Here is a 13947-nt window from a genome sequence, read left to right as displayed (position 1 = left end):
AACGAAATTGTATCTTCGCTGTAATTGTACAGTCTCTTCTCCTGTTAACCACATAGAACTTCCATGGTAATGTGGTATACAAGAATAAAGTTATTATTATTATTAAACCAGTGGTTCCCAACCCTGTCCTGGAGGACCTGCAGGCCAATCGGGTTTTTAGGCTAGCCCTAATGAATATGCATGGAGCAGATTTGCATGCCTGTCACTTTTATTATATGCAAATCTCTCTCATGCATATTCATTAGGGCTAGCCTGAAAACCCGATTGGCCTGGTGGTCCTCCAGAACAGGGTTGGGAACCACTTCTCTAAACCAAAATATTAAAACAACCACCTGATGTGGTCCATGTTTTGCCCACTCTTGGGCTGCTTCAGAAGTATAGTACTAAAAGTGGGAAGGCTAAAGGATGTTTTTCAAGTGGGTTTCTATAATGTTGAAATAAGGGAACTTTCTTATAAATAAGGGTTGTATTATAGTAACCCCAATTATTACAAACTATAAAGAACCTATTACTCAGGTATCCAGCTATAGGCCTATAGCTTTAATTCTGTTTCTTTGTAAAGCTGTTAGAAGGATAGGTACTTTCCCAGCTGTTAGATTATCTAGAGCAATATGCCTTTTACATGATGGCCAATCAGGTTTTAGACCTTTATACAGCACAGAGATGGTATTGGCATCTCTCTTGGATTGCATACATGGTTCATTTAGCAGAGGACTAGGTGCTTTGGTCTTGTAATTAGACTTAAGTAATACATTTGATCTTGTTGATCATGAAATACTCCTTTTTTTTTTTTTTAGACTCCTTTGAACTTTCTGAAAATGTTTTTCACTGGTTCAGAGGTTTTCTGCATTCACAAAGTTACCAGGTGAAATCTGGAGAGGTATTGTCCTGTATGTGGAGTAATCCCTGTGGAGTTTCCCAGGGTTTTCCTCTCCACTGCTTTTTAACATCTACCTGTCCTCTTTAGGTATAAGATTGACTGAACAGGGTTGTCACTGTTCACCCGCTTAGTGGAGTCTCAGAACTTTATTATATTCTTCGGGATCTTCACAACCGCTACCAGTCACAGGAGTCCTTCAAGTTCACCGGTTCTTCCAGCCACTTCCGGTCTTTGGGTTCTTTCGGTCCCTTCCAGTCACTTGGCTCCTCTGATCACTTCTGGTCACTTTCAGTCACTTGGCTTCTTTTGTCACTTCTGTTCATTTGGCTCCTCCAGTCACTTCTGATCACTTGGTCACTACTGGTAGGTTAGGCCCTTGGCCATGCTCTAGCCACACAAGGTAGGTTAGGACCTGGGGGTTAGGCAGTAGCCAGCATGCATATCCCCAAGGGTCACCTAGAGAGTTGCCAAGAGTTCTGGGTTCTTTCAGTCTGTAGGTCATGAGAAGAGGGTCCTCTTAATATCAGGGTAAAGCTGTAAGTCTTTCTCTGCAGGCAATTTCCCAGTATGCAAATGAGTTGTGCTCTATTTCCTTCTTCCTTAGACCCATGCCATCTTCTGGTAGTGTTCTCTCAGTGAGGCATTCCTCTTCAAGTTCCTGGTCTCTGGTGACGGGACATATACCCCATCATATTAAAATTATAGCTATGCCAATGATATAACTATCGTGCTTCCAGTTTCCTCTCTGTCTTCTTGTGAATTTGAACAGGTGTCAAGTGTTGAAAAATGGATGACTGATTTTAGGTTAAAGTTGAATAAATAAAAGACAAAGTTCTTTCTAGCTTCACTGACCAACCTAGGAGAAGTCAGTCTGGGTGTGCAGCTTGATAGGAACCTGTCTATGGCAATCCATGTGGATGTAGTTGTTTGAAAGGGTTTTTCCTTAACCTTAGATCCATAAGATCATATTTTGACAGTCTTCCTTTTCAACTATAGGTACAATCTTTAGTACTTAGTATATTGGTTTACTGCAATATTGTACATCTGGCGGGTCAGCAGAAACATTTTCATAAATTGCGCATAATTCAAAATAGAGCAATGCGCTTAATTTTTAATTAGCAAAAAAAATCAGATTATATGGCGCCATATTACCAAACATTGCACTGGCTCCCTGTAGAGGCCAGGGTGCTATTTAAGTTTGGTTGTATTTTTTAAATAAAGTTTTTAAAATAAAGTTTAGTACCAGTTTATTTGATTGACCAATTTGTATTCACTACATTAAGACATTCTTTGTGCAACCAAATATCCTAAAGTAATGGACACTTTCAAATCAAAGAATCATTTAAATATAATTTAATACCTTTCTACCGATTAAGGTTGGTGCAATGATAGACTTTTGAAAACACTTATAGGGGTTTGTCCCCGGTTAGGTGATTTTCTTACCATCTTTTGGTTCTGAGCACCTTCTCGGTTGAAAAGGCTTTCACTGTTTATAGCCCCCTTTTTTGGTTTGGTTTTCAAAAATGCACAGTGACATTCAATGCCGTTGGCAATGCGAACAGTCTGTGTCCATGCTGCCGTGAGCATTTTTGTAAATATCAGTTGGGATTGCATATCCTTTAGCCTTCTCGCTTTTAGTACTATACCCCTGAAGCAGTCCAAGGATGGATGAAACGTGGACCATGCTGGGTGATTATTTTAATAACGAGATTTTGGTTTAGAGAAGTCCGTCTGGGATCTGTTTCTTTTGCATCACAGCTGTTGCAGGACTGGGGCAAGGACAGTGTATAATAAGGTAAGGTAACACTGCGAGAAAGCAGCAGGCACAAAAGAAATGTAAATTGGGATGATCTTGGATGAACCCCTGCCATTGCTGCAGCTGTCTAGAAATGCTTTATCTAAATGTTGGCTCTTCTTTTCAGGGAAGAAGAGAGAGTCTGCGGATGATATGACTGAGGAGGAGCTTAGCAGATACGTACAGGAACTGCAGAAACATCAGGTTTTAAATGGGTTTCATTAACTCTTTTTTTTCTCTGCTTTTTCCCAACACCCCACATTAGCCCTCATTCTTATGACAGTCAAGGAGAAGTCATCTCCAAAAACATCAGAAACTGATTATCTCTGTTAGAGTAGCTAGCTACTTGCCCTCATCCCCACCAGTTGCCATTCTCTTTTTTGTTGTTCAAAATATTGCCACTGGAATAAAAAGTCATAGGGTACTAATTTAAAGGCGTGCATCCCATTTGAGAACTGCCACAGGTAAAAGGCACCAAGGATTCTTTTGAGCAGGAAATTCCACTGGAAAATAATTCATGTAGGGCTCTGTTTACTAAAGTGTGCTAAACAGTTAACAGGAGAAATAGTACAGTCTTATATAGCACAGTAGCTGCCAGATGCAGAATGGAAGGAGGAATGGGCAGGCATTGCACCTTACAGTAACTTGGTGATTATCACCTCTCGATAACTGTTAAGCTGGCAGATAATCTGAAGCAATTAACTTTACCTCAAGAGATGCCATGAACTAATGTGCAAAAAGGGGCAAATTCTATAAATGGCATCCTGATTGTAGGCAGTTGTAGGCGTCCTACCTCTGTTTAACCAGCCAATCGGGACGCATGTTAAAAAAAAATCCCAAGGCAGGCTGCCTACATGGTAGGTATCTTCACGAGCCTAGGGAGACGTGTAGGGCTGTCTAAGCTCGCCCAAGGCTAGGCATAGGCGTGGTTTCACCCGGAAGTAGTCTTAGGCGAGCTTAAGCAGCCCTAGGTGTCTCCCTAAGGCTGTGATAGGTACCTGAAATGTAGACCAGCAAAATACTGGCCTACATTTCAAATAGACTCAGCCGTTAAACTGATTACAGCAACGAAATCTCCCTGCCGTGATCAGCTAAGCGGCTGTGGCAGGGAACCCCCGAACCTCACCGCAAGTCAGCTGGCAGAAGGGATGCCCACTCTCTCCCCCCACACTGGCTGCGGCAAGAGGAATGCCCACTCCCCCCTGCCGGAACTCCCGAAATAACCCCTTGACAGGAGGGATGCCCAATCCCTCCTGCTGCCACCACCGAAACAATCCCCGGCAGGAGGGATGCCCACTCCCTCCTGCCGGCACCCCTCCCCAACATCTCTAGCAGGAGGGATGCCCACTCCCTCTGCTGGCACAACCCCTGAACACATGACCCCTCGAGTCGGAGGGGCGATGCTTTGGGGGGAGGGGTGGCAGCAGGAGGAATTTTGCACTCCTCCTGCCGAGGGATGCTTCAGGGGGGTTGATGCTTTGGGGAGGTAGTAGCAGGAGAAATTGGGCACTATTCCTGCCGCAGACATTCGGGAGGGAGGGGGTTCCGACAAGAGGGTGTGTGGAGGACAACTTGTGGAGTTGGGGGTTCCCTGCTGCTGCTGCTCAGCTGAGGGCGGCAGGGAGATTCCCTGGCCGTGATCAGTTCAGCGGCAACGCGATTCTCTATTCAGCGCCTGTGACATGGATGCTGGTTAGAGAATCAGGGTGGTTAGGCGGAGTTAGGTGTCTGTCCATTAGGACAGATGTGATTCTGTATAGGATGCTGTGTGTGATTCTCAAAAGCCGCTTAAGCGGCTGCTGAGACTGGGCATCCTATTCAGAATAAGACCCAAAGTTTACTGTCTCTGAGTTAAATGGAGGGGAATATGCTGGGCATAACCCCAAAAGTTAACATGGAAGCTTTGCTGTTACTATGTGTTTTCTGGTGATTAGCATGTGGTGACTGCAAAATCATATTGCACATTAGTAAATAGCTCCACTAATTCTGAAAATATAACCTATGCATTGTTATCTGATCATGTCCAAGCTAAGCCCAGGAAGCACATGCCCTAAATGTTTCTGAAAGTACAGTATACCTCAGTGTCTCGCAAACTATCCTTCCAGTGGCACACTAAATCCAGTGCCCCAGCTGGAAGTCACCCAGAAGTGCACGGATGTCGACGCGATGATGTCACGCGCCTGCGCGGAAGCCCATCTGGCCGTGACCTGCCAGTGAAGGGATCTGGGAGATGCGGGGAGAGGAGGAGAGACGCTGGCCAGAAGAAGAGTCTTCTACGCCAGCTACTTCCTACAGGATGTGCCTCTCGCCACAAGAGGTACCTCCTGTAGGCAGTCAGCCGGCGTGGATGACTCTCCTCATCGCAAGTGTGTCGTGACACACCAGAAATCTCAGGAGGCACATTGGTGTGCCATGGCACACAGTTTGCGATACACTGGCAGAGCAAGTATAGCTGCATTTAGTGAGGAGAGAAATTTTCATGAAACCAGTTTACCTGGATAAATATCTTTTGAGAATTACTATTCTCTTAAAAGGTAGGTAACAGGATTGGTGTAACTGGTATGCGCATTAGTTACACAAACAAAACCAGAAGAACCAAAACTCCACAGGACCACGCTAGGGAAAACAAAAGAACTTGGATAGCCAAATGGTGGCGAAATTACCATAGGAGCCATGCATGGTAGAAAATCTTCATTAAAAATGACCAAACAGCCATGTTTCAGTTATTTTAGCATAGGGTCTTATTTTTATGCAACTCGGTGTTAAAATAGCATGACCTGTAGTAAAATAATACAGCAAATAAAGCACAAAGGACATCGATGAACAGGGACTTGTTAAATAACCCATCTTAATGGTAGCCCTTATAGATAACCTTCCCCTAAAATGGGACCCTGAGCTAAAATAGCACAAGTTGTGGTAAAGTAACCCATCTTAATGGTAGCCTATATTGATAACTTCCCCCCAAGACATATTATTTTACTGTTAACCCAGTTATTGGTAACTAGGTCTCATTGCATAAAATTAGTCCTGAGTTAAAAAGAGAATGGGTTAGAGGGGAAATAAGTTTCCACGTTTTATTTAAAATTTGATAAAACACATTTATAATAAATTCATATATGAAAAAGGATCTGCAAAAGTTAGAGGAATGGTCTATTGTCTGGCAACTAAAATTCAATGCAAAGAAATGCAGAGTAATGCATTTGGGGATTAATAATCGGAAGGAACCGTATATGCTGGGAGGTGAGAAGCTGATATGCACAGACGGGGAGAGGGACTTTGGGGTGATAGTGTCCGAAGATCTAAAGGCGAAAAAACAGTGTGACAAGGCGGTGGCTGCTGCCGAAGGATGCTGGGCTGTATAAAGAGAGGCGTAGCCAGTAGAAGGAAGAAGGTGTTGATGCCCCTGTACAGGTGTTGGAGTATTGTGTTCAGTTTTGGAGACCGTATCTGGCGAAGGACATAAGAAGACTTGAAGCGGTCCAGAGAAGGGTGACGGAAATGATAGCAGGCTTGCACCAGAAGACGTATGAGGAGAGACTGGAAGCCCTGAATATGTATACCCTAGAGGAAAGGAGGGACAGCGGAGATATGATTCAGACATTCAAATACTTGAAGGGTATTAACGTAGAACAAAATATTTTCCAGAGAAAGGAAAATGGTAAAACCAGAGGACATAATTTGAGGTTGAGGGGTAGTAGAGTCAAGAGCAATATTAGGAAATTCTACTTTACAGAGAGGGTGGTGGATGCCTGGAATGCGCTCCCGAGAGAGGTGGTGGAGAGGAAAATGGTGACGGAGTTCAAAGAAGTGTGGAATGAACACTGAGGATCTAGAATCAGAAAATAATAGTAAATATTGAACTAAGAGCAGTACCGGGCAGACTTGCATGGTCTGTGTCTGTATATGGCCGTTTGGGAGAGGATGGACTGGGGAGGGCTTCAATGGCTGGGAGGGTGTAGATGGGCTGGAGTGAATTTTGACAGAGATTTCAGCAGTTGGAATCCAAGCACAGTACCAGGTAGAGGTTTGGATTCTTGCCCAGAAATAGCTAAGAAGAAAAAATTTAGAAAATTTAAATTGAATCAGGAAGGGCATACTGGATGGACCATTCGGGTCTTTTTCTGCCGTCATCTACTATGTTACATTAATAAAATAATCAGATAGAGACGTACAATAGATGAACAATGGACATCATAAACTAGAAGGAGGGGCTAAAGGGTGGAACTACAATTTCATAAGAAAAAGGACAAGGGAAAAACATTAAGGGACGGGGTTGCTAGAAATGCTTATTCTCGAGGGTCACAGCATTGTAATTATAAAGGAGCAGAATATATCTGTTGATTTGGGCTAAACTAATTCCCGAAAGCATCAGCAAAAAGGAAACCTTTTAGTGAACTTTTGAATCTTTCTAATACTGTTTCTTCTCAAAGATGAATAGGTAAATAATTCCATTGCTGAGGGGCTGTAACTGAAAATATTTCATTTCACCTTGTATTAATTAGCTTCAAAGAGGGAATTGTAAAAAGGTGTTGGTTTATAGATCTAAGTGTTCTAGATGTAGTGTGAGGAATAAAGAGCCTGTCCAAAAAAGCCAGTAATTTTGACTATCTAATTTTGAATGTTAGGAGAGCTAGTTTATAGGAAATTCTATGTTGGATTGGTAGTCAGTGTGATTTTATTAGTAGAGGTGTAATGTGGTTGTACTTTTTTGAATTAGTAATGATTTTTATTGCAGTGTTTTGAACTATTTGTAGCTTCCTTATTTCTTTTTGGGATGTGCCTTTATAAAGGGAATTGCAGTAGTCTAATTTGGATATCTTGAGGGAAAGTTATCAACGTGGGCTACCGTTAAGACAGATTAAGGTGGCCAGACTGGTAGAAAGGGCAATGGCTTGGGTGCATAAAGAGAGGAATGGCCAACAGGAAAAAGGAGGTGATAATGCCTCTGTATAAATCTCTGGTGAGACTACATTTAAGTCTTCCTTTATAAAGCTGCCCTAGGGTTTTTAGCTCTGGCTGCGGTGGTAAGACCTGACGCTCATAGAAATTCTATGAGCGTCAGAATTCTTACCACCACGTCCAGCGCTAAAAACGCTAGCGCAGTTTTGTAAAGGAGGGGGTTAGAGTACTGTGTGCAGTTCTGGAGACTGCACCTTCAAAAAGATATAACCAGGATAGAGTCAGTCCAGAAGGCGGCTTCTAAAATGGTCAGTGGTCTATATCATAAAGTATATAGAGACAGACTTATAGACCTCAATATGCATACCCTAAAGAAATCTTCATTCTTCTCATCTAAAACCTGTTGACTGTGCCATTTTTAGGCAGTTGTTCTTGGACATTCATAGGGACTCCTGTTTCTTGTTAATGGCGTCTACTCTGGAATTCTCTTCCAATATACTTAAGGGCTGAAAAATCTTTAAAAAATTTTAAGTTTCAATTAAAGGTTTATTATTTTAAAAAGGCATTTGACACAACTCTTTTATAATCTTTCTTTCTTTTATAATCTTTCTTTCTTTTTTTTTTTCTTTAGTTAATTATGGTTTTATCTCTTCTTCCCCTTTACCTTTTATTGTTTTCCTTATTGTTTTTCCCTAAATATATTGTAAATGTTTTCTTCCCCTCCTTTTAGCTTATTTGTGTCTGTTTTTATCATGGTTGATTTACCCTGCTTGTCTTTATTGATTTTTCCTTTAGTAAGTTTTTAACCTTTTTTTATTGTAAGCCGCTTTGGTTTAACATTTCTGTTAATAATTGTGGTATATCAAGTAAAGTATCTGTATCTACCCGAGACATTTAAATATGTCTGTGGCATAAATGCACAGGAGTCTCTTGCAACTGAAAGGAAGCTCTGGAATGAGAGGGCATAAGATGACGTTGAAGGGGGATAGGCTCTGAAGTAATCTAAGGAAATACTTCTTTACAGAAAGGGTGGTGGATGGTTAGAACAAATTCCCGGAGAAGGTGGTAGAGGCGAGGACTGTATCCAAATTCAAGAAAGCATGGGACATAGTAACACAGTAACATAGTAGATGACGGCAGATAAAGACCCGAATGGTCCATCTAGTCTGCCATATGGGATCTCTTAGGGGGAAAAGGAAATAGCAGATGATATGGATGGGCAGGCTGGAGGGCCATTTGGCCTTTATCTGTCATCACTTTTTGAATTTCTATTATTTTACTAGAACATATTCTACTTTAGCACAGGTCCCATTTTATGCAACGAGCCCTGGCTACTAATTACCCAGGATAATAGTAAAATAACGCATCTTAACAGCAGCCCTTATTTATAACTCCGACTGCTGTATTTTTTATGTGTAGTCTTATACCCTGAACAGGTTAGGATTAAGCAAAAGTCACAATAGGGCAATATCAAGACACTCTTCAATTCATCCTTATAAAATAGAAATATAGGGAAGAATCAGAAATAGCATTTAGAGGGAGAAGAGAACCATGGGTTTAGCTTCTTTCTGCAAATCAGCACAAAGGGTAGAAGATCGAGCTGGATCCAAGATGGCTGCGATTGTCTGACTGGGGGCGAATAGTTAAGAATAGTTGCCTCTGTTATTCCTGATTTCCTACTGAGAATGCCGAAGCGCAGGGGGAAGAGTGCTGCTTCAGCCTCACGGCGCCCGGGGACCCCCCCTCTTTCAGTGACAGTTGAAGATCTCTTGAGGCACTGGCAGCAGGAGTCGATAATATCGGGGAATTGCCCATAGGAGATGTCGGCACTGAGTGAAGCCGCGGCGAATCTCCTTGGGATGGAATCGACACTGAGCCCTGAATGCTAGGGCCCACCTCCACAGCCGCAGGGAGCCAGCTTACCGAGGAAAGACACTCTGTCCGAAGAGGCAGACTCTATCCCCCGGGAGGCTGCACTGAGCCAGATTCCTGAAGAGATCGATTCTGAAGCTGAAACATCATTGGAGCAAGAAGAGAAACAAGATAGAATGGAGAGAAGCCCAGGGACATTGGATTTCGACTCAATGCCTACAGGTACTTTTGCTATTAACAAAACCCACCAATGTAACCCTTGAATCCCTTTGGTGGCTAGTCTGAGACAAACATTGTCCCCACAAATTATGAACTTGGAAAACAAATTTTCTGAACATAATGAAGAATTTAAAAAATTCAAGCGAGAAACCTTGGTTACAAAAACAAAAGGTAGAAAATATAGAAAAAGAGCTCTTAGATGCAAAACAGCTGCAGGGGGTTTTGATTAAAGACAATACCAATTTAAGAAGGAAAATGGAAAATCTAGAAAACAATTCTTGTTCTAATAATCTTAGGATATTAAATTTCCCCAAAGCTCCATCGATGTCTGCTAAAGAGATGTTAAAAAATATTTTGTTGAAATTTTGAATGTCTCAGAGGATATATTTTCCCCTTTGCTTTCCAACAAAATAAAAAAAAAAAAAGCAACATTCCTTAGCACAAGATCTGGATCCACAGATGGATATAACAACAATTTTGGAAACATCTCTTAAAGATTTAGTTAAACCAACTACTTTATTAGTCACAATGGCATTGTCACCTGACGAGAATTGAATTCTAAAATTGTACTTTAAAAATTGGCATAAGGAATTCCTAGGACAAAAAGTTCAGATGTTCCCAGATGAGACAAAGGAAACCCAGAAATGTTGACGACAGTTTTTGCTTCTTAAATCAGGGGTAACAGCGATGGGTGGTGCATTTATGCTACAGTACCCAGGTAAATGCATTGTTAAATATAGATCTCATACATATATATTCTTTGAACCGTCACAGTTAACTGGGTTTCTCTCTATGAAAAGGCTTGAAGGGGAGATAACAACAATAAGCTAATGTGTTACTAATGTTCCTGTAACCTAGTCAGATAATTAGCTTAATTTGCTATTGGGTGAAAATCCATGATTGCCTTATTTTGTTTTCACTCATTAGATTCTTGGATCCAAAATTTCGGACTATAATATTGATTAAGTAACAAAACTTTCTTTCTTTTGTAGTTTATACTTTATTCGTTATATCTTTTTCAATAATCTGTACAAGAAGGTGTTCTTGATATTATTGTTTAAACTTAAATAAATTAATTAATTTAGCAACTAGAGCATCACCATAAAGAGATCTTCCTTAGTTTGGTCAAGATCAGAAAATAACAATGCATATGTTTATTAAAATCTTTATATGATGCCTGTACAGCCCAAAAGGATCAAAGCGGTAGAAAGTATTTTTAAAATTGGTGGACCTATTTACTAATGTGCAGTAAAAATTTGCAGTCAAAACTAAACCTGTGCTGTGGAGAGTTAATCTTTGATCCGGTCTTGGGTCTTCTCCCATAATAGATAAGGAACTGAACTCAAATCTTTTGCACTTTAATTTATTAGAGTTGCATAACCCTAGTATTTCACTAATACAAGTATGTTTTGTTGTTGACTTATATCTGCAGGAGACAGCTGAGAAGACCAAGAGACTAAATACTAAAGAGATCTAGGCCAGCAGGACTCTTGGAAGAGGAGTAATGCACACATTTCTCTTCCTCTTCCCATCAATGCTGAGATGACTAGGGATTGCTGTCACCAAATCACAAATATTTACAATGTATAGCAATGAGTTTTGTTCTTTTTTTTTTTTTTTTTTTGTAATAGAAAAGAGGGTATGTAGAAACAGGCTTTAGCGAAAACGTTTATACAATGTTTAAAGAATGCTGCATTCAGTGTTATGTTTGAAAGAAGGAAAGGGACCGCTAACGGAATGTTCTAGGATGGAGTTTCTGGATCCTGTGTAAGACAGTGTGCTGGCTGTTATCAAGGACCAATTTGTGTTTTGCGTGGCATGTGGATTCCTCTCACCAGTGTTAGAAACCACCTTAAATCAGTCTATCTTAAAGAGCACTAACAGTGCCCGTTCAGGGACAAATGACATTGTCAAGGATGGGTAATAAACAATGAAAATTAATCTTTTCTGTTGGAAGAGGTGAAGCACTTTATATTGGTAGTTTGCAGGAGTAGCAGGCATCAGAAAATACTAGAAATTGGGGTCACAGAATAGCATAAGTTCTGTTGAGGAAAAGAAGATATTAACTGATCAGCTTCTCCTCCTCCCCCATCACTCAGAGTCCTGGAAGAGAGGAGTGGTTTTCCCTTGCTCCTCCATCAAATAGGGATGCACCAGATGAACTGGTCTCCTTTAACAGTGTATAGGAGATAATGTTTAGCTTTGAGGATGGACTATTGACCTTCATCAGACTTATTCCACTTTGCTGTCTCCTAGCAACTCATATAAACGATTATGGGCTGGGACACACTGTCTTTCCTGCCACGCTTAACTAAGATCTCCTTTGACATTTTACAAAGGTGCTAAGGTCCGATAGGACACAAGATCCTTTTTTTTTAATGACTGATATTTTAACAGATTTATGCTTTTGTACTTGTAGGTAGCAGTAGGCTTTTTAATTGTTATTTAAGCAGTTTTAATCCAACATGGCATGTCTGAATCAATCCATATCTAATATGTAAAAAAAAAAAAAAAAGCAGCAAAAACCATAAGCATTTTCCCCCTCATTCTGTGATCATATGTGCACAGTTTTGCAAAATTGACCATGTAGGTTATAGAAAACTACCAGTTACGTACATAACAATTGCCTAATTGGCTGCAAATTGGCATTAACAACCAATAATTGGCAATTATTTTAGTTAATTGGTATTGGAGTTAATTTGTAGTTTTGCGCTTAATTACATAGGCATATTCTATAATGTTAGTGCCTAATTTCAATAACTGAGACAGGGGAATGCCAACCAGCGGCATGCCAACCAGTTATGCACTAGCCTTTTAGAATTCTATCAGTAGCATAACTGCAGACGTAGGGCCCCTTTTACAAAGCCGCAGTAGCGAGTCCTGGTGCGGCAAATGAGACACAGCCCATAGGAATTGAATGGGCTGCATCACATTTACCACACAGAAATTGCAACCGCAGCTTCGTAAAAGGGGCCCTTAAGCTAGTATTCTATAACAGCAATTAATTGCCGTTATAGAATTTGCACTTAGCGCACACACTTTAGGCGACCTGTACAGAATTACTTCCAATTTTATGTTCTCTGCTGAAAAGTAGAAGGCACTGTGACTTGTTTATTTGGGATGCTGTGGGTTCACAGATGTAGCACAGCACATTGTGAAGGATAAATACAGATGCTGGCACTCCCAGACACCCTCATTGTATTATATTATGAATTGTAAGAGTAGATAAATATTGTAGGAAAGGCATTGAAGGCAGATGAATGACTTGGTGTATATTTGGTACCATCCATCACAATATTTGGTACCTGTCATCACAACTTAGTTGGTTGCAGTATAGTGACAAAAAAGATGTGCCTTCGTTTCACTTTAAAAAAAAAAAAAAGTATTTTCCTAGCAATATGGTTTGACCTGGAACTGAGCATCGCTGATAGGAAACCATCTGTAGGAATTTGACTGGGACAGAACTGTAGAAGTTCAAGATAAGGGGTTTAGGCATATGTTTGCGCCTGAGGTTGTCTGTGTGAATGAATACAATAGAAGTATTGTATTATTCTGGAAATACTTTGTGCAGTGGAAGAACCCTCATATAATATTTGCATATTGCCATCTTCATGTTGGGTTTGAAGTGCAGATGTGTGAAAAAGAACAGCTGTTCACCTTGAGGAATCTACATGGAATTTTATCCTTATCCTCTTTGTGTGCCTTGACAATGATAGTGTTGGAGCTTTGATCAGAAAAGCCTGAAATTTCATGATGTTATAATAATAAAAACCAAAGTTACCCACATTGTTTATTTATTCATTCAATTTTCTATACCGTTCTCCCAAGGGAGTTCAGAATGGTTTACATGAATTTATTCAGGTAGTCAAGCATTTTTCCCTGTCTGTCCCGTGGGCTCACAATCTATCTAATGTACCTGGGGCAATGGGGTGATTGAGTGACTTGCCCAGGGTCACAAGGAGCAGCATGGGATTTGGACCCACAACCTCAGGGTACTGAGGCTATAGCTCTAACCACTGCATCACATACTCCCCAAGTTATGATTTTTGTGGGAATGTTGTTTTTTGTAAAGTGAATTAAATAGAAAAACTTCTAGTCTGAGAAATTCAGAAGGTGTGCAGCAAGACGCATTCATAAATAATCAGGTCAATATTCAGCCAGTGGAGTAAGCGTTTCTTTAAACACTGACTGCCACTGGTAAAATCTGACCTGGATAATTATGTGCTGGGCCATATCTGGCACAGACTCGGAATATCTGGGTCATCAGCAGCACTCAGAAGTT

General features: G+C 40.8%; 1 protein-coding gene across 1 annotated transcript in view; it reads left to right on the top strand.

Moving 5' to 3' along the window:
- The window catches only part of FSTL1 (follistatin like 1), a 136332-nt gene extending 122887 nt beyond the window's left edge, over nucleotides 1-13445 (top strand). The window contains exons 10-11 of the mRNA XM_033941823.1: nucleotides 2803-2879; nucleotides 11098-13445. Coding sequence (XP_033797714.1) covers nucleotides 2803-2879; nucleotides 11098-11142 — 122 coding nt within the window. The 3' untranslated portion in view covers nucleotides 11143-13445. The remainder of the gene's footprint in view (nucleotides 1-2802; nucleotides 2880-11097) is intronic.
- The last annotated feature ends 502 nt before the right edge of the window (nucleotides 13446-13947 follow it).

This window comes from Geotrypetes seraphini, chromosome 4 (assembly GCF_902459505.1).
Source record: "Geotrypetes seraphini chromosome 4, aGeoSer1.1, whole genome shotgun sequence".
NCBI classification, from domain to species: Eukaryota; Metazoa; Chordata; class Amphibia; order Gymnophiona; family Dermophiidae; genus Geotrypetes; species Geotrypetes seraphini.
Note: the sequence above shows the minus strand (reverse complement) of the source record. Positions and strands in the feature narration are given on the sequence as shown.